The sequence below is a fragment of the Diabrotica virgifera genome, chromosome 5 (assembly GCF_917563875.1).
Source record: "Diabrotica virgifera virgifera chromosome 5, PGI_DIABVI_V3a".
Classification (NCBI taxonomy): domain Eukaryota; kingdom Metazoa; phylum Arthropoda; class Insecta; order Coleoptera; family Chrysomelidae; genus Diabrotica; species Diabrotica virgifera.
Window position 1 is genome coordinate 250662140 of NC_065447.1, and position 27562 is coordinate 250689701.

The window sequence follows — 27562 nt, forward strand, 5'->3', positions numbered from 1 at the left end:
TGCCATACTTGGCTGGTTTTGATTTCATGTAGACTCTAAATGGACACTTACCTCTAAAACTTACAAGTTGTTCATCAACAGTTAGATGAGAGTGGCACTTAAAACTTTCTTTACAGTGTTCTACAAACTTTGTAAACACTTCCCTAAAAGCTGCTAGTTTGTCAGAACTTCTACGTTCTTCTCTAGTGTTCAAATCATCGAATCGCATAAGTGAAATTATATCTAGAAATCGGTCGCGTGACATGGCAGCCGGAAAAATAGATCGACTGTACAAAGGGTTTCGACACCACAAAAAGTGCACTGGTTCCCTATTGGCTTTTAGCGCACCCGCCGTAATCAAGAGTCCCAAGACCGCATAAATTTCCACTGAATCAGTGGGCAACCAGGTTCTTGTTTTATTAGGATTTTTCCCATTCCAATCCTGAATGTATTTCTCCGCTTTCTGGTTTGTACATTTGACGATTATCTCTACAATTTTCTCATCTACAAATAATTTGAAGCAATCACTAATTTTAGCGACATTTTTAGATTTTTCTGTAAGCCCTGGTTTTTCGAGCAAGTTTTTTGTGCGACATCTAGTTTTTCGTAAAGGACGATTTTTCCAAACTGTACCATTCTTGGAAATAAATGTGGAATCTACTGCCCCCAAAACTGGTTTATCAGAATCATTACTGTCGCTCTCAGATGGCTAAAATATAATAAACTTAAGATAGAAATATCGTACATAAAACAAAAATAAAAATTACCTGCAGAATTTCATGCTCATATTCCGCTACTTCTAAATTATCATCTAATTCTGAATCATCCGATAAACTATCTCTTTCAGAAAGGTAATCATCATCACTTTCCTCTAACCACTGCACTGCAGTTTCACGATCCTGTTCTTTCCCCGAAGGTCTAACTTTATTTTTTTCGACATATCGGTAAATCGTGTAATCACAAATGGATAAACTAAAACGGTATGTTAGCACTAAGTCATCCACAGAACTGATTTGTGTGTTATTGCAAACAACAGGTTTGGTGCCGTGCGCAAAACGTCTGGTTTAGTCAGTGGCGTCGACCGCAATGAACTGTACCGCGGTTGACGGAGGGGGTACAACTTGTACTCCAAGCACAGTGCTGCACTTTTCATAGGTAAAAATATGTCAAATTGAAAACAAATGGTTGGATATGCTTTTACACATCCCAATGAAGAAGTAACTAGAACAGTTAAACAAAATTCCAACATTTTTAAAAATTATTCATGAAAAATCGAATTTGGGGTACAATCTGTACCCCCCTCCGGTAGCGGAAGGTTAACGACGAACAAGACGAGTACATAGATTTTTTGTCAGATTATAAGTAGCTTTAGTGTTATAAAAGAGTAAAATTTGTGTTTTTTTAAGAAAAAATAAATAATAATTGAAAATTAAGCTTTTGTTTAGTTCCTTTTATGTGTTATAAGTCATTTATGCTTAAAGGTAAAACAACCTAAGTGCATTTTTTTCTCAAAAGGTAAAAAAATAAAAAAATTTTCTTGCCAGAAGTATCTTTAAAATTTTATACTAATTTTGACTTGTTTAATACTTTAAAAAATTTTATTTTGAACGTCCAGAATTTTTAAAGGAGCAAAAACTTTGATGCTTTATTTCTCAAAATGTGTATTTTGTTGCTTAGGCGGTTTTGCTTCTGACCCCTTCAATTATTACCAACTGACGTTCTGCCGGATAACAATTGCAGTTAGATGTCGGAATCAGTCTCATACAAATTAATAGTACAAAGTAGTGACGCCTGTCATGTCGACAACTTTAACTGCCGTCTACAGTTGCCGCCTGCCGTCGATGTCGGAATCGTACCTTAATAGTACAAAGTAGTGATGTTTGTCACGGCGACAACAGCAATTGCCGTCTGCAGTCGTTATCGGAATCGTACCTTAATAGATGTGGCAATATCTAACAACAATAATCTGCATGTTAAATACAACAAAAAGATCACCAAATAGAGAGATCTAGAAATACAAATAAAGAGAATGGAAAGTTCCCAGACAGTACCAATTATTCTATCTACCACTGGTGTTATTCCGAAAAACCACCTAGAAAACAAAACAGCTGGGTCTACGTGAACATCTGTATAAGACAACTAAGGCTCGATTACACAGAAAGAGTCCCATCAGAGCTCAATCCTTTTGATACCTTCGTTATCAAAGAATTAAGAATATCACGGAATTACTTTATGTAAACAATTGACTCTATCAATATTTCTACTGTATACATTCCTCCTGTATTAAATATGGCACCAGAAAGCCTGAGACAAAATGAGCTATCCCTAATTCGATAAGACTTCCTAGCTATAATGTGGACAGAAAAATCTTAGATACCTACATCTTAATCTTAGCAACACTGTCACATATTATTTTGTGACGTCACCTTTAAGTGATACAAAAACTCTTCTCTGCGTGTTTTATTAATAATTATAATAGGTGGAGTTCTTGCCGATAAGTGATAGGGCATAAAATAGAGACAACAATAATTAGATTCCAAACGAAAGCGGCACGTTGCCGCACAGGTATAGTTATTGGTTACATGCCAAGACGACAGGACAGACTAATGTGAAATATTTTTAGATATTCCCTCTCATGATTCACGCACCGCAGAAGGTAGACTGAACGACTACATATATTTCGCATTTATTTTTTAACCGATACCTATTCCATTAAATGTGGGGATCTTGCCAAAGCAAAATCACTGTTTCGAGATACTTCTACCGGATACTCCGTTTGAGATGATTTCTTTGTGAGTTTATTGACATGAAACGATTATATTTGTGAATGTCGCATTTGGATTCGTTCCTGAGACTTTTCTCCAATGCTTTTCATAGTTTGTTTTGTGAGGTACTGTCATAATATGCCTTTCTCAAGTCTACATAAATGTACTTCCTGGTTAACTACAATTTTCTTTTCAATTGTCTTTGTCTAGGCAGTATAAATGGTCAATCTGTCTACCCTGAATTCCACTTGTTCTTTGGCTTCTATGTCTTTATATTCATTTTCTATCCTACCTTTAATAATTTTTCCATAATATGGAATATATAATATGGAATATAGAATATATTATATTCTACTGACATGAGTGTCACAGCGATTCCTCTATAGTTGTTACTGACATTCCTTCTGTCTGTCTTGTGTTTGATATCTCCCATTCTTCTGGGATTCCCGCTCCGATAATGCAACTTGAAAAAGTTATACTAGGCGTTTTTAGCCTAGTTGTGAGAGACTAAAAAATTCATCACAACAAAATATAATTTTTGTTTTGCTGATTTTTTTAGTTCAGCAGTGTTGTGACGTTTAGTTCTTTCAGAACAACAGAGTCAGTAAAACACAGGTTAAAATAAAATAAATGAATTGAGGATATTAATATACAGTTTAAACTTAGAAGAATAAAATAAAATAACATTCTATCTTCGCCCCGTTCCGGAAAAAGCTCCCTTGGCGACAAAAAGAAAAATAAAATTGTATTTATTACTATCAAAAGAAAATGCAATTAATGTAATACAAGAATCAATTACGCAAAGACTCGCACCTAATTACACTTCACTCCAGTGTAAGTACAAATACTCACACAATCAAAATATCAATAACTATACAGACACCCATACAACTCAGAAGCGGAGATGGCGGTAACCGTTCACTACGCGGTTACACGGATCCTGTTCAATTACGAGCGGAGCATCTCTTCACTACAGAGTTCCACCACCCAGATTGGCCTACCTGTTCACTACACTAGTTAGCCAGGGAGTCTAGAGCTTGATTACCGCAAGACTGATTGTTCTTTCTCGGTTCTCTTCTTAACCTTAACTACCATTTCGGTGGCCCCACACCTGGCTGCCTCGGAGTAGAAGTGGAACATAGTGGGGTTGCGCTGGTATTGAAGCGCGTAGGGGGCATCCATAAACTACGTCGTTGAAAAGGGGGAGGGGGAGTTTGCTTATTACGACGGTATACGACAGGGGGGAGGGGGGGCCATAAGTGCACATCCGACGTCGTTTGAAGTTCACGAATATAAAAAATATACCCTATTTTAGAATGAAAAAGAATTTGTATATTACTTTTATCGCATACTTTTCATTTCGTTTTTATCACTCACAGCCAGTAATATTGCTAGCAGTTTTATACAGAATAACAAACAATAAAACATTATCCTATGTCTTTAAACAAACGCTTCTTTTCAGAACAACGTCTGGAAGCAATAAATATTAAACTGTTCACTTATTTACTGAATACTCTGTGTGAAAAAATTCTAAAAGAATGAATAGAAATAAAATATTCTATTCTATTTAGTTAGTACATTGTGTCTATTTATACTTAATAAAAAAAGTGGCATTGAAATTAAAACAAAATAAGTATCAAGGTTTATATGATGCAGTTAAGAAAGTATAGAAACTCCGATAAAAGTGTTGTCTTTTGTCCCTATAAAGCTAATTATTATTAGTTGTACAGTGAATTGAGAGAGTACGCGGATATTAATGAGCTACATAGTAATACTGATTTGGATACATTCGTAAATAAACTTTGAGAGCTAACTTTTAAAAATCTAGGAATAACATGGAATTAAAAAACATCACTAAAAAGGGGGGTCATGAGTTGCAATTGCGACGTCGGTATGGGGAGGGTCAACTGCAAACGACGCTTTACGACGGAAGGGGGGGAGGGTATTCAAAACTCCAAAATTTTTACGACGTAGTTTATGGATGTTCCCTAGGCTCTGCTATCGAGCTGTTGAATGCCGGGCGGAAGGTTATCGTTAGTGTTTCCTGGACCAGGTGCCTTGATACTTTTGACGATTTACATATCTCTTTGTAGAATTATTTTCTTTTTTTTTTCTTTTTCTTTTCTTGTAACGTTTTTTGATGTTATTTTTATAAGTACATTCGGATAGGATATACATATGAACTTCTTCCTCAACTTACCTCAAATTATTCTGTTGCAGGTGCAAACATAAACGCTCAAACAGACGAGACTCAAGAAACAGCTCTAACGTTAGCGTGCTGTGGCGGTTTTATGGAAGTAGCAGATATCCTTCTCAAAGGAGGAGCGGACATCGAACTAGGAGCGTCCACACCGTTAATGGAAGCTGCTCAAGAAGGCCATCTAGATCTTGTTAGATTCCTATTGGAAAATGCAGCCAATTTTCACGCCCAAACGCAGACGGGTGACACGGCGTTGACTTATGCTTGTGAAAACGGCCATACCGACGTCGCGGATCTGTTACTACAGTATGGGGCAGACTTAGAGCACGAGTCGGAGGGAGGAAGGACTCCTCTTATGAAGGCTTGTCGTGCTGGGCATATGTGCACTGTGCAGTTCCTTATATCCAAAGGAGCTAATGTTAGGTGAGAGAATTATTATTAAATATGAATGAAAAATAATTTCGACCAATAATTTCGACCACGTCCAAGTAATCTGTTAACCGAGATACACTAGTACCAAGCGGCGCCGCTAGGAGAACACTCCAATAATGCGTCGCAGATCACTTATATGAAACGTGGTCATTTTGTACTCTAAAACCGAGTAAGGTATGACAAAAAGAAAATAATCGTTTCGTTTTAATTCAATTCGAGTCTCTTGCCATCCTCTGACATCTGATGTTTCGGAATCTATTCCTTGTCAAAGAGGCTTTACAAGAAGACTGAATTGTACCATAACGAAACGAAGAGGAAGTGCCAATATTAAAATATTTGCACCGGAGTATGGTTAGATTGTCCTCTAACGGGGAATGATGAAATGAGTGAAAAATAATTTTGACCGCGTCCAAGTAATCTGTTAACTGACATACACTAGTACCAAGCGGCGCCGCTAGGAGAACACTCCAATAATTCGTTGCAGATTACTTATATGAAACGTGGTCATTTTGTACTGTAAAACCGAGTAAGGTATGACAAAAAGAAAATAATCGTTTCGGTTTGATTCAATTCGAGTCTCTTGCCATCCTCTTACATCAGATGTCGATCGGCAAGAGACTCGAATTGAATCAAAACGAAACGATTATTTTCTTTTTGTCATACCTTACTCGGTTTTACAGTACAAAATGACCACGTTTCATATAAGTAATCTGCAACGAATTATTGGAGTGTTCTCCTAGCGGCGCCGCTTGGTACTAGTGTATCTCGGTTAACAGATTACTTGGACGTGGTCAAAATTATTTTTCACTCATTTCATCATTCCCCGTTAGATGACAGTCTAACCATACTCCGGTGCAAATATTTTAATATTTGCACTTCCTCTTCGTTTCGTTATGGTACAATTCAGTCTTCTTGTAAAGCCTCTTTGACAAGGAATATATTCCGAAACATCAGATGTCAGAGGATGGCAAGAGACTCGAATTGAATAACACGAAACGATTATTTTCTTATGATTAAATATATTTTATTTATTATATACCGGGTGGTAAATCGTAAAATGGGACATAGGAAACCCAATGGGAAATTCTAAACTGTAGAATTCTTGCTTCCCTAATTATTTTACATCAAAAGTCATTGAAGTTATTCGTAGATGACTGAAATCTGTATTGAAAACAAGAAGTATTAAAATTGTTTTATGAATTAATCACATTCCAAAATTTTGCAAAAATATATTACATTTGCCACAGTATTGTTGTATTTAGCATCATCATCATCCTCAACCTCTTGTATCCACTGTTGGATACTCCAACAGTATCCACTTTTCTACATATTCTTCCATTGTTCTCTACCTTGTGCCTTCTGTATCCAATTTCCAACTGTTTTTCTCAAGTCATCCATCCATCTTGTGGTGGTCTACATCGGTGTCTTTTATCTTCTCTAGGTCTCCATTCTATGAGTCTTTTGGTCCACCTATTATCATTTAAACATGTATATGTCCATCCCATCTTCATTTGGCTTGTGCAATTTTTTCTATGACATCTGTCACTTTGGTCCTCGCTCTCACTATTATATTTGGTTCCATATCTCTTCCTGTTGTGTCCAAAATTGCTCTTTCCATTTTTTCTTTGGGTTGTTCTCAATTTATTTGCAGAATATTTAGTGAAAGTTATGGTTTTGGAACCATATGTTATCACCGGCAGCATGCTTTGGTTGTAAACTTTTTTCTTCAAGCAAATCGGTAGCGTTCCTTTTAGAATGTCACATTTTGCCAAATGCTGCCCATTCCAAGCCTATTCAACGCTGGATTTCACAAGTTCGATTGTCTTTTCCTATTCTAATTTCAGGCCCTAAATAGATATAGCTACAAACCTGATGTACTTCAATGCTCACCTACTCTCGTAACATACTTAGAACTAAATTGGTCATTTATTTTGTTTTTTGAACGTTTATGTTCAGGACGACTTGTTCTATTGTCTGTTTTAATTCTTCCATCATTTTGTAGGCTTCTTTTAAACTCTCGGCTATAATGACAATGTCATCTGCAGAGCATAAGTGGCTCAGATCTTCACCATCAATATTTATTCCCCTTTTAGCCCAGTCCAGTTTTTTAAATGCATATTCCAGAGCTACAGTAAATAGTTGGGAGGAGATGGTGTCGCACTGTCTAATTCCTCGCTCAATTCTAAATTTATCGGTAGTCATTTAGCATAGTAAGTCATAGTTGTCATGCCTTTAGTAGATATATCTTTTTAGTCTATTCTATGTATATTTAACGTCTATTCTATTTTGTTTAGGCGTCAAACCACCAACAACGACCACACCCCACTCTCGCTCGCCTGTGCAGGAGGCCACCTTCCCGTCGTCGAGCTCCTGTTGAGCCACAACGCCGATCCCAACCACAAACTGAAAGACAACTCCACCATGTTGATCGAAGCTGCCAAAGGGGGCCACACCAACGTTGTGCAACTGCTTCTTGACTACCCTCACTCGATGCAACCTATGATGCTTAATCAGCACCAGCAAGGGGCCACGGCTGCTACCAATTTGTCCATGTTACCCGGCCAGGTTGGTAGTAGAGATTCACCTTTACCGCCGGGCACCCTAGCGCCCAGCTTGCCTACGCAGCCCATCAATTTCTTCCAACCGCCAACAGGTAAATGCACATTCCACTAAACTTGATTTACTCATTCCTTAATAACATAGTCCGGCAAAATTTGACCTTTATTTGGACTTATAGATCAGAATTTGCTTTTCAGAAGGTTTTTGTGCATTGAATCGAAATCTGGGCTCCAAATTCCCAAATTAGCCCTGATTTCTGAGATATCCTAACCTAAAAGTGCAAAAATAGCAGTTTTTGGCCGCTTTTGAGGTTATGCTTGTAGTATCGTAATATTAACTTTTTTCCCAGAAACTGTTGTAACTATTTTGAAGTATGTCTCACTCCCTATAAGTACACACCTCCGACTCAGCCAACTCGTAGAAACCATCCCTTTCAGTTCACAAGCAGACAAAGCCACCTAACCCTGGAATCCGTAAGGTTAATTGCAAATATTATATCATATTAAAATAAAAACACATACATTATTATTCTGTTTACTGATCAAAACAAAACACCTCTAACCCTATCAATCCCTACAAACCACCCCTGAAGCAAACTCAACTGCGTTGTTATGCCTATTATTTTAGGATAGAAAAAGAGTCTACATAACCTCAAAAACACCTGTTTGCACTTTTAGGTTAGGATATCTTAGAAACCATTGGCAATTCGACAATTTGGAGATCAGATTCGTATTCAGCGCATCAAAAATCTTCGGAAAAGTATATATATGTAGTCTGTTTTCTGAATATCTGGTATCAGATTTATCGGGCTGTGTAAAATTATATTATTAACAATAAAAATACAAATTGCTTATTATCTAGCCGTTTTACAAGAAGTTCCCGACGCAGTCCGTATAATACAGCAAGAAGAAGCAACCAATTCGCCGATAGACTCAAATAAACAAGTCCAGCAGCAGCCCAGTAGGAATTCAGATCAGTCGAAAGTTTCGGTGGGTAGGAAAATTTTACCGAAAAGTCGATCGACTGGAGCCGTGTTCGATGGGAATCTCACATCTGCCGAAGCCCAACAGGTAAGATCTCCATCTTTAATTGTCTTTGAAATGTACCACAAAAAAATAGAGCCTAGGCTTATACACAGCGTTTACTTTTTTATTAGATACACCACAGTGAAGAACGCGCTAAAATCGGCAACATTACTTATTATTTCACTTAATTTAATTAATGAATAATTTAAGCAATTAACAAGTAACGCTTTTCCAAGAATATAGCCACCACTATTTTTCATATGAAATTGATACTCTATGCCGATTTCATAACTTAATGGTTACATGTCTATAGATTATAATAATAAAGCATAGCTTATTGAATTATAGTATGTATGTGGGAAGCCGGCGGTGTTGCCATTTCAAGTTCGTATATCTAAGTGAAAACTAAACGCAGTGCATGAGCATCATACAAGCATACATTTGAACTACCGAAACCACCTTCTTGAGAAAAGCAATGCCTTTAGTACTGTTTTTGTCGCAATTTTTGTTTAAATATTATTTTTTATTGAATTAAACTACTTGATTGTAACAAGAATTACGTTTTACATTTATTTTGACGTTTCCACTTCCAACTCGAAAATCAAAAATTTCTAAAATAATATTGACGCGTTAACCTGTAAATAATTATTGGCGCCGAGTGCATAGAGTTAAATATTAGCATAGAGAGAGTGTCATTCAGAGCGAAGTGACGACACCATCTTTTTTATTTGGATTAGTGCTGTTTCACTCTTACGCATAGTAAAGCTGCTACAGTTGTCCTCCTCTTCCGTGCCTATATTCACACTGAATGTCATCATAGATTTTCGATACATGTGTTAAAAAGAGATGCAGCAAACCAGTCCATGAGATCTTGTCGTCAGGAAGCGCGGAAGGTAGGCTCCCTCTATGTTAATATATACCTCTATGGCCGAGTGTCACCAATTTGACAGTTGATTTATGACCTCGATCTTATAGGCATTAGCCATGTTTTGAGGTAAAATTCTGAAAGGTGTTACTGTATTCTCGTATTGATATCAAATTCAGAACTTTTTTATACCTATGATGTGTCTCTGACCTGTTATTACTTGTTATGCTGGTATATTGTTATTGCTGACTCCATGGAGTATGTGCTCATCATATCAGGCATGTTTGCACATCTGGGATGTTAGTCTCTGTTTTTAATGTATGATTCATGCTCATTTATCCTAATTCTTAGTGTCCTGCGGTTTCTCCCACATAAACCTTGTTGCATTCACAAGGTATTTTATAAATAATGTAGTTCTCCTGTGTCGATAATGATTTTGTTACAGAATCACCACACACACAATAATATACACCCCTGGCCAAAAAAACCGAGACACCTTAAAAATGGGTCATTTTTGATGTCTCGAATCTCCTAAACCTGTTGTTCGATTTTAGTGATTTTTTTAATATGTTATAGCCTTATTCTCTAAGAATGAGCCTTTTCATCAACTCAATTGTTTCGAGCTTATGTCATGTGTCACATAATATTAATATATCTACGTCATACATCTTTGGTTTGTATTATTGTGGATACCAATAACATATGACGTAGATATATTAATATTATGTGACACATGACAGAAGCTCGAAACAAATGACTGTGAATGAAAAGCCCTATATGGATGTAGTAATAGTGTTGCTGAACAGGTAAATGTCATTGTATACCGGGTGTAACAATAATACTGTGTTTTTTCCTGAAAGTTCGTAACACCCTGTGGAATATTCTAGCATTAAAAAAATATTGAAATTAAAACTCAGTTGTAGCCCTAGCCTCTCTTAACATTCTGCTTTTTGACTCATTCACTTATGTTGGATAATGAAAAAGTTAGGTACTTTGACAAGTAGCCATGTTCTTCATCAATATAGGGTGTTTTTAAATAAGTGCGACACACTTTCAGTGGTAATTCTGCATGAAAAAATAATGACCGTTTGATTTATAAACATATGTCTGCAAATGCTTTGTTTCCGAGATACCGGGTGTTCAGTTTTTTCTTAGAAACTGACGATCTATTTATTGCTCTACAACCGGATGAGATATGCAAATGAAATTTGGTGGGTTTTAAGAGGCAGTCATTGCACATTTTTGACGTACAATTATTTATTTTATATTCACTATTGGCGTGCATACGGGTCATATTACCCGGTCATATTACCTGTATGCACGCCAGTGGCGAATATAAATTTTTTATTTGTATGTCAAAAAATGTGAAATAACTACAGTAGAACTCCAATTATCCGGATTAATTGGGACCGGACCCGATCCGGATAATCAAAAATCCGGATAATTGGATTTTTCTCGAAAAAGGCCTTTTGCGGAAAAGAAACGTAATTACAGCCAAACACAATGGAGAACATATACGGTATTTATTATGAAAAACAATATAGTATACACAACAATATGTAAATGATAAAGTTTACATTACGTAATATTGACACACAATACTGAATCACAGTAAAATGAATTATTTTTTTACAAACTTGATTTTTTCTTTTTCTCAATCTGATCCGGATAACTGGCGATCCGGATAATTGGAGTTCTACTGTACCTCTTAAAACCTAACAAATTTCATTTGCATATCTCAACCGGTTTTAGAGCAATAAATAAATCATCAGTTTGTAAGAAAAAATTCAACATCCCGTATCTCGGAAACGAAGTATTTGCGGACATATGTTTATAAAGCAAACTCTCTTTATTTTTTCATGTAGAATTAACCCTTTAAGTTTGTCGCACTTGTTTAGAAACACCCTGTATTGATGAAGAACATGGCTAGTTGTCAAAGTACCTAACTTTTTTATTATCCAACATAAGTGAATGAGTCAAAAAGCAGAATGTTAAGAAAGGCTAAGGCTACAATTGAGTTTTAATTTCAATATTTTTTAAATGCTAGAATATTCCACAGGGTGTTACGAACTTTCAGGAAAAAAACACAGTTTGATTGGTAAAACGGGTATACAATGACAATTTACCTGTCTAGCAACACTATTACTACATCCATATTCTTAGAGAATACGGCTATAACATATTAAAAAAATCACTAAAATCGGACAACAGGTTTAGGAGATTCGAGACATCAAAAATGACCCATTTTTAAGGTGTCCCATTTTTTGGCCAGGAGTGTATATGTATAATTTCAAAACAAGTTGAAAATGAGTAAAAAACTAAGAATTGGTGAAGCATTTTATTCAGGTAGTTACAAATTTTATGCGAGATATGATGTCCTAAAATGTTTGTTGTTTTGTAAATGTCTAAGTGTTATTTGTTTTTTATATATCATGTACTGTCTATATTTGTACACGTTTACATTGCATGACTTATTTATGTTTATGTACTAACCTGAGATAAACAATTAAAAAAATAGGAGACACAGAAATGGGTAGATGAAAAGTTGAGACTTACTCTTGGCCCAATGAACTCAGAAAGGAAATACTGCAGCAGTCACTTCAAAAGGAGAACAAATCAGCTTTGACAAAAATTAAAGCAGAAGGGTACTTACAGACAAAATAAATATATTATATATTATAAAAATAAACATAGTAGGTGTACCAAAACACTTAATTTCACTTATAACTTAACTATACAAACACGCTACTAAAACAGTTTTTTAAGTGTTTGACACACTCTCAGACGAATTATATCCAGAACAAGGTGTCAGACAAGGTTGTGTACTGTCTCCATAATTATTAAATATGTATGGGGAGCAAATTATGATAAGATCGCTTGAAAGAAGATAAAATGACATGTCAATAAATGGCCTAAAACAAAACAACCTACGTTTCGCAAATGGCACAGCCCAGTCAAGAAGAGTTACTTGATCTCATACGACTGACTGAAAACGAAAGTGAAATATTTGGTTTGCAGTTAACAAAGTCAAAGATTAGGATAGTGGATAGACTACATAACAATCATCCACATATAAACTTTGACCGGTTTGAGATTGTGAGCTCATACTTATAGGTATATATCTAGAATCATTGATCAAAAACACAGTCACTACAGGAAGAAATAAAACGTAGATGTGATGTAACAAAAGTCGACATAGGAAAGATAGCCAAAATATGAAAGGACTCTCAAATTTCACGATCTCTAAAAATGACGTTGATCAACTGCTTAATATTCCCAATAGTGACATAAGAATGTAAATGTTGGACCTTAATACAAGCTGAAAGAAGAAAGATAGACGCCACTGAAAGGTTTAGAGTTTCCCTCCCGATGTTCTTTTTGTTAGAGAAGATTGTTGTGAATCTCGTGGACAGACCACAGGAGAAGTAATTCAATTTTAAATGAGCTAAAGGTTCTCCAGCAAATCCCATTTCCAACAATCGAAAGCAATTTGGATATGTTATGAGAGCAGAGCAGACATAGAAAGCACGGGAAGACTTAATCTCCAAGGAAAGGAAGAAGCCGAAAATTACGAGGAAGATCCACAACAAGATGGATCGACCAAACTACAATAGCATGCAAGGGACCTATGCGCGAGTTAAAGAAAATGGCCAGAAGCAGAGACGAACAATACAGGGAGAGAGATAGAAAAGCTATGAAATCCGAAGTTATATCTGGTTCCAAGAAAATTAGGAAAATCATCAGATAATTCTCTGAAATGGTATACAGGGTGTTTGGTAGGTCGACGGAAATTTTTTAAGGGATAATAGGGGACGCCATTTGCAAATTTTTTTGCTAATAATGTATCGCTCAAACTGTTAAGGTTTCCGAAATAAAGTTAAATTTGTCAATATTCGACAACCGTCTATTTCACGTTTAAAAATTATCTAGGCGTACTACCTCCCTGTTCTACGAATGGAATAAAAATGTAAACCTACAAAACTAACTCTTCGCATACAATTTCCATCAGCTATCGTCATTCTCCGAACGCATAACAATCAAAAAACAATCTACCTGCTATGAAGTGGTTTATTTTGGTTTATAAACATGGTTATTGTATGCGTATGAAAGGCGCGTTTTACTGTTTTGACATCCGAATTGTGTTTGGAGTTGCATTAACAACGAAGCGTTTTTGCAATCTGAGCAAGTAATACGTAAGGCATTTTGCATGTCAGGGAAGTATCTCGCTTAGATAATTATTTTTAAAAATAAAATAGACGAGCAGCCTTATTTTCGAATATTAAATTTAACTTTATTTCGAAAACCTTAACAGTTTGAGCGATACATTATTAGCAAAAAATTTTGCAAATGGCGTCCCCTATTATCCCTTAAAAAATTTCCATCGACCTACCAAACACCCTGTATAGGGAGAAGATTACAGTTTTCTCCTTACTTACTAAGATAAACTATCAGTGTGAAGCAGAATGTTAGATATAAAAATAAGTTATCCAAATTGTTTTCAAAATCGACACTTCGATGCTTTTTCGTCATTGCTTTTAACACTTTCCCATGCTTAAATCCCTAATGTAGTCTAATATCTAATATCTCACCTTGACTGTCAGCGTTCCAGACCAGCTTCGTTGCAATTGCGCAGTAGTTAGATAAAAGTAGGTTTTAAGTGTAGAAATATAAAAAATATGATCTAGGTGCGGACGCAGCCCCTCGAATTCGAAGACGAAGTTTTCATGGCGAACGCCGCCGCCGTGGATTTTTTAAACAAGGACGAGCCCAACAACTCGCTCATAGACTTCATTAAGAACAGGAAAAAACAACAATTTAGCGGGAACGGTGAGGAGGGATCGAGCCAGAAACAACAAATTCTCGAGGAATTACATGTAAGGATGTAGAAATTTTAATGATCACCACATCATTCAGACATCATCACATGTTGCCTAAAACTTGTATCATTGATTATAAACACACACATAGATACCTCACTCTAAGGTAAAAACGAATTCAGTGTTAAACTCCGCCTACTTACACCTCTTTACCCCTCAAGCCTAAGTACTACCTGACTGTATGGTGGCGACATTAATTGAAATCTTTGCCAAGATTGAAAAATAAATTTGAGTTACCTGCTCCAGCCATTGTCCAGTGCAATAGACGACAATATAAGGGTGGCATTCAGCATTTTCACAAATAATTTTAACGTGCTTGTAATCTATATTATGGAATTCCGATTTTACTTCAGAAAAAACGCTAAAAATTGATTAATGAAAACAGTAGAGGATTTTTAAAAATTATTTATTTATCAATACACTACAAAGGAATAACAAAATATAAAATACATAATAAAATTAGCAGTGATAAATTACATGTCATGTAAATTACTTTTCTGTAACTTTTCAAACAAATTAATTTCCAGAATTGATGCAAACTAAAATATTTCAAGCTAAGATACATAATTTATTTCCAGATTTAGTCCATTCACTCACGGTAAAATATTGCAAAAAACCTCCTAATTTTAAAGAATCGCTTGGATTGACATGAAATTTGGCTTAAGCCTAGCTAAGATGTCAAAGAAAAACAAATGATGTACCGATGTGTGCTTTGGCCCTATGGTTCAGTATCACCCCTTCTCGGGAGTGAAAAAATATATGTTCAAGATAAGTTCAGAAGTGCCTAAAATCACTAATTCTAAGCAACTTTTGTTCTATAGAGTTTTTTCACTACGTCAATACTTATTTCGAGTTATTGAAAAATAAGTTCTTTTTCGTCAAATTCCATGTTGAATATTTCAACGTGAAATAATAAAAAAAATGAAGCACTTTTCGACGAAAACTCATTACAACTTTTTTAAAGTGTTTAAAAAAGGTTTATTTATATTATTTTTGTTAAGTTTCTAGCGTCAAAAGTAAGCAAGTTATGATCAAAATATATTTGGTTCCTATTTTTTTGTTAAAAAATCGTGAAAATCACCCCCTAATTAGCATCCTAAATGAAATTAATCGTTACAACTTCACAAGATCACAACTTGCTTTACTCGTGTATGTATTGTTTCATCGGTTCAAAGTGGAAATTTTTGAAGGAGCTCTAGTTGAAAGGGCTTGAACTAGTCAAAAATCACGAGGGTATGCAAATTTTGAACAGCCACATCTTAACCAATTTTTGCCTTACAGAAAAACAAAAAATCCAAAATATTCAGAAAAGCAAAACCTACATTTTTTTTACTCTTTGTGATTTTTGGTGTCACTAATAAATTTTAAGTTATTTTGAAAAAAACATTTTTTTCAAAATAAAAAAAAAATTGTTAAAAAATAAGCCCTTTGAACAAATGAAACTTACAGATCAGTATAAATAATACATAAGTAACTTGGGAAGCGGTAACGATTAATTTGATTTAAAATGCTAATTGGGGGCTGATTTTCCCGAGTTTTTTTGACCAACTTTATTTTGAGCGTAACTTACTTTTTATGCTAGAAATTTATTAAAAAACAAAAATGAATATTTTTTTGAACACTTTAAAAAAGTCGTACTGAGTTTTCCCCAAAAAGTGTAAACTTTTTTGGTTATTTCACGTTGAAATATTTGCTTTGAAATTTGACAGATATGAAACTATTTTTCATTAGTTACAACTTTGCTTCTACTGGGTCTAGAGAGTTCATACATACACCATTTTTTTCTCTTTTTAGAAGCTATATTTTTACTGGAAACCTTTTTTTCGGTAAAATACATATTTACTTTTTGAGTTATTTGCAAAAACCCACCTAAAAAGTGTTTTTTTTTTTGTTGAAAAATGAACATATTTACTCGCAAATACCTCGAAAAGTATTAACTTGCTTAGAATTACTTTTCTTCTTTCCTATATGTATTCCAAAATTTCGTGTCAACCCAAGCGGTTATTTAAAATTTGGAGTAAAAACCGTGATTCAATGGTATTATTGGTTTCTATTATAGTTTTCTACTGTAGTTTTATAAAATAGTTTTAGCTATAGTTTTATAATAGTTAAGATTATATTTAGAAAATTCTATCATGTTGTGACTGGCTGTATGGCATTTACCAATGCCAATTAAATAAATAAATAAAAATGTTATAAAACTAGACAATAATACTACTATAACTACAGCTAAATTAATCGCAATAGTTGAAGTATTCAAATATCTACATTATTAATTTACCGAAAATAAAACCTAATATATAGCTATAAATTTTTACAAAATAACTGCAAATATCTAGGAACCTGGGTAAATAAAAACGATGACCAATGTATCTATTAGAGAAATCAGGACACGCATTGAAATTGCAAGACAAGCATTTATAAAAATGAAAAAATTGTTTGTTAATCGGGATCTTCCTCTGTAGCTGAGGATAAGAGCCTTAAGATGCTACGTGTTCTCGACTTTGTTACATGGAATGGAAAGCTAGACACTAAAAGTAGACAATATAAATAAGTTGGAAGCATTTGAGATGTAGTGCTATAGAGGGATTTTGAAAATACCTAGATCTAACGAGTTACAAATGCAAAAGTATTAAGAAGGTTACAATGTTACAAAAGGATTGCGAGGTGATAAAGAACATCAATACAAGAAAGCTGGATTTAGGCCAAATTACCAGAGGAGCGAAATATGAGATATTAGGCTCATAATGCAAGGTAAAATTAAGGGTAAAAGATCCATAGGTAGAAGAAGAATTTCCTGACTGAGAGACTTAAGAGAGTGGTATAGTTGCAGCTCAATAGATATTTTCAAAGCAGGCGCCAATAAGGTACGGATAGCTGTAGTGATGGCCAACCTTCGATATGAGAAGGAACTTCGACAAGAAGAAGAGGATATAAATGTTGTTCTGATAGTAACATTGTACTACAAAAAATTGACAATTTATCTAGAAAAGGCAATATAGAAGTCTGTGCAAAATAAGAAATTGTACTGAGGTGAACTAAAATCAATATGATTTACTGTTCGATCGCATACTTTTTACATTTAAAAATTATCTAAGGACTTTCTAGAATTAAGACATCGATGTTTTAAAAAAAAGTAGTGGTGAGTACCAAATACAATAGATTATTATCTTTCTTTGAAAAAATACCACAAATTCCCAACGTTCAAAATGAATAATGTAAGTACATACATATCTTGATAAAGTGACAGGGAATTTCCAACATATAAATAGTTGAAGGCCATTTGCCTAGGAACAATAGGTAAAAGCTGGATTAAACAGACAGGATTAGAAAGTTTAAAACATCACTAATGAGATCATATTTAAAAACAAAGTAAATAAGTATATTTGAATATTAATTCTTTTCAAACTAAGATCACAGTATAAAGAGGGAACCTCTATATACTGTGATAAGATTGTAAAATTAAAATATTGGGAAAAAAAGATATATATTTATTATTTCTTTTTCTGAAGAAGTACTTTCATTGTTGACAATATTGAAACATGTTATTATTATTAAAAGTCGAGAACAATCAAAAACCACGTTAATATTTATATGAAAGTGCTTTAAAAATGAAGGTATATGACTCTTGAGAAGAATTAATATTTTTTAACAAACTTGGTATACGACTCATAATATCTGACATCTGATTCTTTTATTTTTAGTTTTGAGACATGCAAGTTTTTATCAATAATACATTTTTCCCTAAACTTAATAAAAAAGTTTTCTATATGATTCCAAGGTTTTAAGACATACTGATATTGTTTTCCTGATATAAAATACTTGTTAATATCTACTGTATATAGAGACTAAAGCTAATAGTGTAGTTTAACATACAGTTAAGTCCACGGTTATTTACCCGTGCGTCATTCATACCCGGCGAGATAAAACATATACTTTTTATCTAGCATCATTCTCTTCCACGCATGAAACTAAAGACAAACCAGCTACCGCCTGTTATTAAGTAAAAACACATGTTATTTTTATGAACGCACTAAGTACATTGAAAAGATCTAGGTAGAAAAAAAGACGTTTTCATATTTTAAATACAATTTGTGACGTTTCTGGTTTGTTTACTTTTGTGGCTGTCAGTCTGTTGAATTTTTTGCTGTTTACTTGTCGAATTTTTGCATTTTGATGTTTGTTTACCTTTACTTTTATCGAAAATATGTAATTTTCTGTGAATCTTTTCCCTTTTAGTTTTCTGTTTGCTTTCATTAACGTTATACCACTGACAAGTTTTAAAAAGTTTTTTACCAAAAATTTTATAATTTTCCTTTTATGGTCTTCGCAGCTTTTAAGCCAATTAGTAGTTATTCTCCTTTTCATGAACATTTTTCAGTGCGTCACAAATTATAGAAAAATAGGTAAGTCCGTGATAATACACATTTATGACATTTATTCTAACGTGACATTTTAGTTAAATCTGACAGTTGTCAAATTTTATTTTCAATTTGGAATAAAACCAAATCAATTGTGTCTATTGCATTTATAAAATGGTATTTTCTTTCATTTGTATAGTCTTATAAATTGTACAGATTATATTGATAATATTATTATTTTATTTAATAAATAATTCTTTTTTGATTATGGCGCCATCTATCGACAACTAGAATAATCACCGAACTAGAATAATTACCGAAGTATTCCCAGACGTGCCTTTTTTTCTGTCACATACAATTTAATGCGTTAGAGAGAAATCGAAAAACTGTGACGCACTGAAAGATGATCATGAGAAAAAGAATAATAAAATATGGTTAGTCACATACAGTCGGAAAAATAAAAGAATACCCATGAACGAACATATAAAACACGCTGTATTTTCCTGTCACAGTGTCACAAAGAAAGTTGTCCAGTGCAAGTACATGTAACAATAATTATTACATGTACTTGCGCTGGCCAATTTTTTGTGTGACACGGTGACAGGAAAATACAGCGTGTTTTATATGTTCGTTCATGGGTATTCTTTCATTTTTCCGACTGTAGGTTTCAATTTTTTCGAAAACTGCATTATCTACTTTAAATAAATTAAAAGCCTCGTGAAACTTTTCTAACAATATTGTAGTAATAGTAACAAACAAATCTGATGGTCTCTGAAGAAACTTTATTTCTTCATTTGCGCCATAATCTCTGAAAAGTAACATTAATTCGTGTTTCTGTAATAGAATTTTGTTGTCTTTTAGCAAGTCTTCCTGGCATTTACTACAATTCAAGTTCTTTATAATCTTATAGTAAATATAACCAGCGACATATGTAACAGCACACGTTTCTAAATTTGTTATGCTACATTTGCTGGAATGTGCCGTGCTTAAAATTTGGTTGTCATTATTTTCCTTTTGCATGTCTAAATATTGTTCTACATGAACTGTTTGGGTTTCAATGGACTCGTCAGATATTTCGACGCTGGTTACTTCGTGGGTTAAATCTAAATTATCAGTTTGTGCTATTTCACAATTTCCATTGTCTAAAGCAATTTTTAGTTTAATATTTGTGTTATGCTTAATGGCAATTCTTAACTGACTAACACTAGGTGTTGGATTGTAACCACCCCGATTGCGCACAATAGAGAAAAAATTTTCTAGAGGATCTTGGTTCAGAAAAGATGTTAAAAGATATGACACATTATATTTTTGAAGTTCCTCCCACAAACATAAAACTGACAAAATTGTCCACTGAAAGCCGTGTAGACAGTGAATATTATTTCTCTCTTTCTGATTTTCAAAAACTTTAATTTTTTTAAAATATTCTAAACCTGCTTTTAAGTTTTCAGTTGACTTGCTTAAAGTTGACATTGGCTTTCTGTTTGGGTTACTATCACTACAATATTTGCTGTTAAGACCATCAAAAATATTATTTATAATTTTTAAAAATTCGGCAGTATGAGGAGCCGTTTTGGTGTGTAACTGGCCTACAGATTTTGCTGTTGATATTGCTGAGGCAACTGAGTTGGAAAAAATTTGGGCTGCTAATTTTACACGCATTTTTTGGAAATTATTAGGGTTTATGTGAACGTCTGTTATTTTCACCATGCATCGTGCTCTCACATTGGTTCTATCGATGTTGTATGTGTATTCAATATCTTGCCACGATATCTGGTTAGAATCGGCAAAAAACGTCAACTTTTTGTTAAGAAAATTATTTCTTAGACTTTTTAATAAGTGGGGTGTATCAAAAACAGTGAAAATCCTCTGATTTCCTATTTCTATTGCAGGCTGATCCTTACATGCGCCTAACAGCTTAAATAAAGCTCTATTATTAGATGCTTGATCACACACTAACACTTTTGGTATATACCCAATATTTTGTAATTTTGAAACAACTTCAACTACAATGTTTTTTAAGTTGTCGCTATGTATTGGACCACCTGTAACAAAATAGCAAATCGGAATCTTCCAGTTATGTAGCAAGCCGCGCATCATGAAAACCAGACCTGTGTTGGCAAGTTTGTTTGTTCTTCCTAAAGCACCTAAATCTTGAAACCCTTCTATAATGTCATCTAATTTATTGTACTCCAATTTTTTTTTTCAAAGAAATTTCATCAAACATTAACACACAAATTTTTTCCAACTCATCCATTGTCTCTGCTTTTTTCTTCAACTTGTCAATTAAGGAAGTGTTTAAACCAGTTCTTAATTTTATGACACGCAACCAAGTTTGAATTGTTTTTACTGAAGGTAATATAAAGTTAAGAGATCTAATTAAAAATTTGTAACAACTAGGAGACTTATAATAAATGGCCAGAGCTAAATCCTTTTCATTGTGACTCCATTGTGAACGAGTTTTGTGTGAAAACTGCATATTAACACATGTGTGCACGTATTTGCTTTTATTTTCTAACAGTACCTGTAACATGAATTTGGTTGCCGATTTTTTGTTTTTTGTTGTTCTTCTACAACGCCGACTGTTCTTCTGACGGCACTTCTTCTTTAAAGCATTTACTTGATACTCCAATTTTTTTACCTTCTCCGTCAATTCAGCTTCAAGTTTTGTGGGCAAATTAATTTCAAAACTGGAAATATCACTGAGACTACTACTTGATCTCTTAGGCGATGGAGTTGACCTAACCATACAATCGTCACTTGTAGATCTTTTACGTTTCGTACCGCAATAAACGTATGTAGAGCATACTGGTGGGATATCACCTAAAATAGGTGTAATCATTGAAATGTATGTGTAATTTTAATTAAAGCAAAACAAGCATCATCATTATTTCTGGAGTGATAGTAACAACGCATTCATATTTAAAAAAAAAATCTCTTTTGATTTAATTGTATAAAAATGTTTAAATCATTAAATATCCACTGATTTTATATAAAATATATTTTAATAGTAGTATTCTCATTGACAAAGCGCATTAGGCAAACATAAAAATATTTATAAAATTGAGTACTCACCTAAATCAGTTGTTAACTGTGTAAATTTTAGAGGAACAGCATTTTTCCTTAATAACTTTCTTTGGCCACTTTGGTAAATATGTTCCACTGCAAAATGATGCTGGCAAATTACCCTCTGTTTAAGGTCAGTGATATCCATCAATAAAATATCAATGTTCCCGCAGTTTTTTTGCCAAATTTTTGTACGCTCTACGTCTTTCAGTGGAAATTTAAAGAAAGATATATTATTATTTGTTCCATCGTTTCTTTCAAAACATCCCGCGTAAACACACTTATGAGTTACAGAGGCCATTTTGTCTAAAATATGAGTCCTTTTTTTTTATAAAATTCCGCTCTAATTTGTCACAACACCTGCCTGTCACAGATAATACACCTATAGGGTAAGTTCGGCCCTGACACTACTCCTACCTTCTCGCAAGTCAGAGAGAGAATGAGAAATCTCGATACGGTTTTCGAGTAGCGCCATCTAGTTTTTGATACGTCTTTCGGTTACCAAGAGGTGAGCTATCTATGGTGTTTTTAATCAATGCTTGTATTTACTGTTATTGGGTATCTATCGACGTTCAAAATGATTCAACGGAGCAGTTACTGTAAGTTCCTTAGTTATTTCCTTCTTCTAAAGGTGTTTTCTATGATGTCATCGACCACATTGACCTCTTTACAGCAGCTCGAAATAGATCAGTTGACGTTAGACCAGTCCACTTCCTAAGATTGGCCAGCCAGGATATACATCTACGTCCAGGACATACATCTACGTCCAGGACCTCTCTTGTCCTTAATCTTGCCTTGTAGAATCAGCTGTAGAAGTCAGTATTTACTATTATAACCACATAATGTGGTCGCAGTAAGCTAATTTTCTGTTCTTTGCGGTGTTAATAATTTCTTTGACTTTCCTTATAGTGCAGTCATTTAAGCGTAAAATAGGTTTTTACCTCCGAAATTTTTTACTGTGAACCGATTTACATGAGGTTTTGGAATTAGGCTTATCTTACCCTTAACTTCAAAAGTGATATTGACTCGAACTTCCGTTTTTTATTTTTAAAGGGTGAAAACAACCCCTTAATGGAAAAATTGACATTGAGCCATTTTATCGCCAGAAAACGTGTTTAATAATAAAGAGTGACATTGTGAAGTGTTTTCTAACACAATAACCTCATGTTAAACTCATTTTCATCTCCTTGAAAACCGTATAACCCTTGCAAACAACCCCTAAATCGAAAAAATTTACAAGAAATTAATTTAGTATGAATTTAAAAAATTTAAATATAGAGTAAATGATATTTCACGTTCTCTATCTTAATTAACATATTGTTAACCCCCTTTCAACCCTTAAAACAACCCCTAAATAGAAAAAATTTACAAAAAATTAATTTGGTTTGACAAGAAGACTTAAATATAGAGTAAATAATATTTTACGTTCTCTATCTTAATTATTTAATTGTTAACCCCTTTCAACCTTTAAAATTAACCCCTCGATTAAAAATTGTATAAAAAATTTCTTTTGATAAACTAAAAAGGATTTAAATATCGTTCCACGTTCTCGAAAAAGCTATGCTGGAAAATCATATGCTCAAGTTCTTTAACCCTTAAAACTACCCCTAAATTAAAACATTGAATATGTATGATTTAGTTTTTGGGCCATAACTACTTCAATTTTGAAGCTATCAAAACTTATAAAAAACCATTTTGAAGGTAATTAAAAGAGCTACAACTTTTTTCTGTATAATATGTAGTGAGAAACCTTTTATTTTGAAACGGTGAAGGGTCAAAGGGCTCGAGAGAGACTGTTGTTGCGCTACTGCGAGCTCTTTAATCAATCCTATCTTCGTCAATTTTTGTGTGAGAGGAAAAACAAACACACCAAAATTTTTGTCAAAAAATTTTTTATTATTACACTTTTTTACGTATCTTTCATTATTTTTGAGATAATATGAAAAGATAAAATCGTGATTTTTTCAAAAAATATGTGTTCCAAAGCAGCGAAACTGCTAGAATCTCTCAAACTCTTTATATTAAAGTTGATTCTAGACGGAATACGATTCATTTTAATTTTGGTGGAAATGGCACTTGTGAAATCCATTGATTAAAAAAAAACCATTAGATGTTCGTTTTTTAAACGCTTTTATTTAGTTCAATAGATTGCGTCAAATCTTTGGATGTTAATTTGACTACCTTTTCTTCCATGCAAATGAATGAAAATTTGCAGACATATGCATTCGCGGTGACAATACACGAATAGACAACAAAAAATTTTTGTTTATGTTTATTAATTGTTTAAATAAAAAAAAACGATTTTAATGGAAAAAGGCCTAAATTCTCTTGTTTTTTACAATGTAGAAACTTGAAACTTTTACGGATGGTAGCTAATGATATAACCTATACATAATTTCACTTTTTAAGTTAATTGTTTACGTTATGCGTCATAAATAAACAATAAAGTTTTAAATTTTGAACACTCATATATTTGTTTATACAGTACGATGCGAGTGAAAGGAATAAATTCGTTATTTCGTAAAAAGGCGACTTGAACCCTGGAATGCTACCTGGGGTACACTTGTACCCCAACCTTGTTTGTAAGTTACACCAATTTGCAGTAGTGGGTGTAGAAAATATGAAAATAAACTTGTGAATAATAATATAATAAAATATTTTTGTATACAAAATAAATTCTTAGCATGTTATCTTAAGATTGTTAAACGCTTTTATTTAGTTCAATAGATTGCGTCAAATCTTTGGATGTTAATTTGACTACCTTTTCATCCATGCAAATGAATGAAAATTTGCAAACATATGCATTCGCGGGAACAATACACGAATCGACAGCAAAAAAATTTTGTTTATGTTTATTAATCGTTTAAATACAAAAAAACGATTTTAATGGAAAAAGGCCTAATAGTCCAGAGAAATAAGATTTTTCTCGTGACACATCCCCCTCCAGGCCGAAACCAAATTTTTTGAGTAGTATGGACATCTATATTATTAACCTATATGTTTCCTGCAGCCGATTTTGATGATATACATAGTTATAAACAAATGAAGATCAAAAAACGCTAAATTTTCTCTTTTTTCGTCTATTACCAAAAAGTTAAGCATTTTAAACAAATTTGAGTGTAAGAAACTCATAAATCGTATAAAAAACTTCAATATGGCGTTCGTTGAATGTGTCCATCCTTATTGGTTGCTTAGAAAATTGCAAAATAAATCATAAATTTTGAGTTTTTAAAAATATTCATAACTTATGTAAAAATTAACTTAGAACCTCCTTATTACACGAAATGATGATACTTCTTGTACTTAAATTATATTTTAAATTTCAAAGCAATTGGTCAAATAGTTTAAAAGTTATTTAATTTGTTTATCCCAAATTCATTTTTTTTTGCAACACTACAAGTCAGAAAATTATGAGGTTACAATCATACTTCGGACAGTTTATGAAAGAAGAACATTTATACTATTACCATTATTAAAAATAAATGACAAAAAAAATTTTAAACAGTGTAAAATTATTTTGAAAAACATGTCGATTTTTTGCTTACTTATAAACAATTAGAATAACTTTTTAACCGTTACCTGTAGAAAAATTATTTTTTCATATTTAGAAAGACTGAATTTTTATACACATTTAGAAAGAAAAACAACTGTCCTAGGACAATTAGGGACAAAGTTAGCCCCCCATTTATTTAATTCACATGTTTTTGCAAAATAATTTTGCAATATTTATAATTATTTTTTGTAATTTTTTTTTAATTAAATTAATACTGTAAATTTCCTTCTTCCATAAACTATCCAAAGTATTACTGTAGCTTCATCATTTTCTGACTTACAGTGTTGTAAAAAAATAAATTTGGGATAAACAAATTAAATAACTTTTAAATTATTTTACCAATTTCTTCGAAATTTAGGGTATGAATTAAGTACCATAAGTATCAGCATTCTGTATAATAAGAAGGTTCTAAGTTAATTTTTACATAAGTTATAAATATTTATATAAACTCAAAATTTATGATTTATTTTGCAATTTTCTAAGCAACCAATAAGGATAGACATATTAAGCAAACGCCATATTGAAGTTTTATATACCGTTTATGAGTTTCTTACTCTCAAATTTGTTTAAAATGCCTATTTTCTTAGTAATAGACGAAAAAAGCGAAAATTTACCGTTTTTTGATCTTCATTTGTTTATAACTATGTATATCATCAAAATCGGCTGCAGGAAATATATAGGTTATTATTATAGATGTCTACATTACTCAAAAAATTTGGTTTCGGCCTGGAGGGGGTTGTGTCACCAACAGGCTATTTTTTTTCCTTATTTCTCTGAACTATAAATTCTCTTGTTTTTTACAATGTAGAAATTTGAAACTTACGGATTGTAGCTAATGATATAACCTATACATAATTTCACTTTTTACGGTAATTGTTTACGTTATGCGTCATAAATAAACAATAGAGTTTTAAATTTTGAACACTCATATACTTGTTTATACAGTACGATGCAAATGAAAGGAATAAATTCGTTATTTCGTAAAAAGGCGACTTTAAGGAAAAATCCCGAAAGAGGTCGATTTTTATTTTTAAATTACGATATTTTGGAATATATGTCATACTAGTGACGTCAACCATCTGGGCGCGATGACGTAATCGATGATTTTTTTAAATGAGAATAGGGGATATGCGATAGCTCATTTGAAAGATCATTCAATTCTTTATTCAGTAATATAAAAATTTATATAATTATTTGTACAGGGTGTCCAAAAATAATTTTTTAATTAAATTATTTGACAAAAAAGAAGAATGTATGTAATTTATTTAACTCAGAATACATTTTACAGTTGCCCGTAAAGAGAAAAAAATGTGTATTTCAGAAATAAACATTGCTTTTCGATTAAATTAAATATTCAAGCCAGCTCCCGCCAGCCACCTGCCTCTTGGAAGTTTTAACATTCAATTTATGTATTATATAAACATTTTTGTCTGGTTTCTGACAGCAGTAAAATGTATTTTAATTTAAATTTAATAAGTTACACACATTCTTCTTTTTTAAACGCTTTTCTTTAGTTCAATAGTTTGCGTCAAATCTTTAGAGGCTAATTTGCCTGCCTTATCTTCAATGCAAATGAATGAATGTTTGCAGACATATGCATTCGCGGGAACAATACACGAATAGTCAATAAAAAAATTTGTTTATGTTTAATAATTGTTTAAATAAAAAAACGATTTTAATGGAAAATGCTTAAATTCTCTTGTTTTTTACAATGTAGAAATTTGAAATTTTTACGGATTGTAGCTAATGATATGAACTATACATAATTTTACTTTTTACGTTAATTGTTTACGTTATGCTTCACAAATAAACAATGAAGTTTCAAATTTTTTGCCGATTCCGACTACTTTTTATGTTTGTACATCATATGTTTTATATACATA

General features: G+C 33.1%; 2 protein-coding genes across 7 annotated transcripts in view; one reads left to right on the forward strand and one right to left on the reverse strand.

The window, feature by feature from the left end:
- Positions 1-27562, forward strand: part of LOC126884820 (ankyrin repeat domain-containing protein 17-like) — a 247095-nt gene that overhangs the window by 134672 nt on the left and 84861 nt on the right. For 4 of the 6 annotated variants that reach the window (XM_050651074.1, XM_050651072.1, XM_050651073.1 and 1 more), the window contains 4 exons: positions 4965-5367; positions 7671-8029; positions 8797-9005; positions 14511-14699. In XM_050651074.1, the coding sequence (XP_050507031.1) occupies positions 4965-5367; positions 7671-8029; positions 8797-9005; positions 14511-14699 (1160 nt within the window). The remainder of the gene's footprint in view (positions 1-4964; positions 5368-7670; positions 8030-8796; positions 9006-14510; positions 14700-27562) is intronic. The other 2 variants (XM_050651075.1, XM_050651076.1) reach the window with 1 other exon arrangement.
- On the reverse strand, positions 20107-22586 carry LOC126884823 (uncharacterized). The gene is made up of 2 exons (XM_050651081.1): positions 22136-22586; positions 20107-21883 (listed from the first exon to the last, which is right to left on the reverse strand). Exons 1-2 carry the CDS (start codon positions 22425-22427, stop codon positions 21243-21245), a joined length of 933 nt encoding a protein of 310 aa, XP_050507038.1. The 5' UTR covers positions 22428-22586; the 3' UTR covers positions 20107-21242.

Coding starts and splice junctions, on each gene's coding strand:
- LOC126884823 (XM_050651081.1), bottom strand. CDS start 22,427: ATGGCCTCTGTAACTCATAAGTGTGTTTACGCGGGATGTTTTGAAAGA. Junction 21,884..22,135: donor ACAGTTAACAACTGATTTAG/GTGAGTACTCAA, acceptor CACCTATTTTAG/GTGATATCCCACCAGTATGC.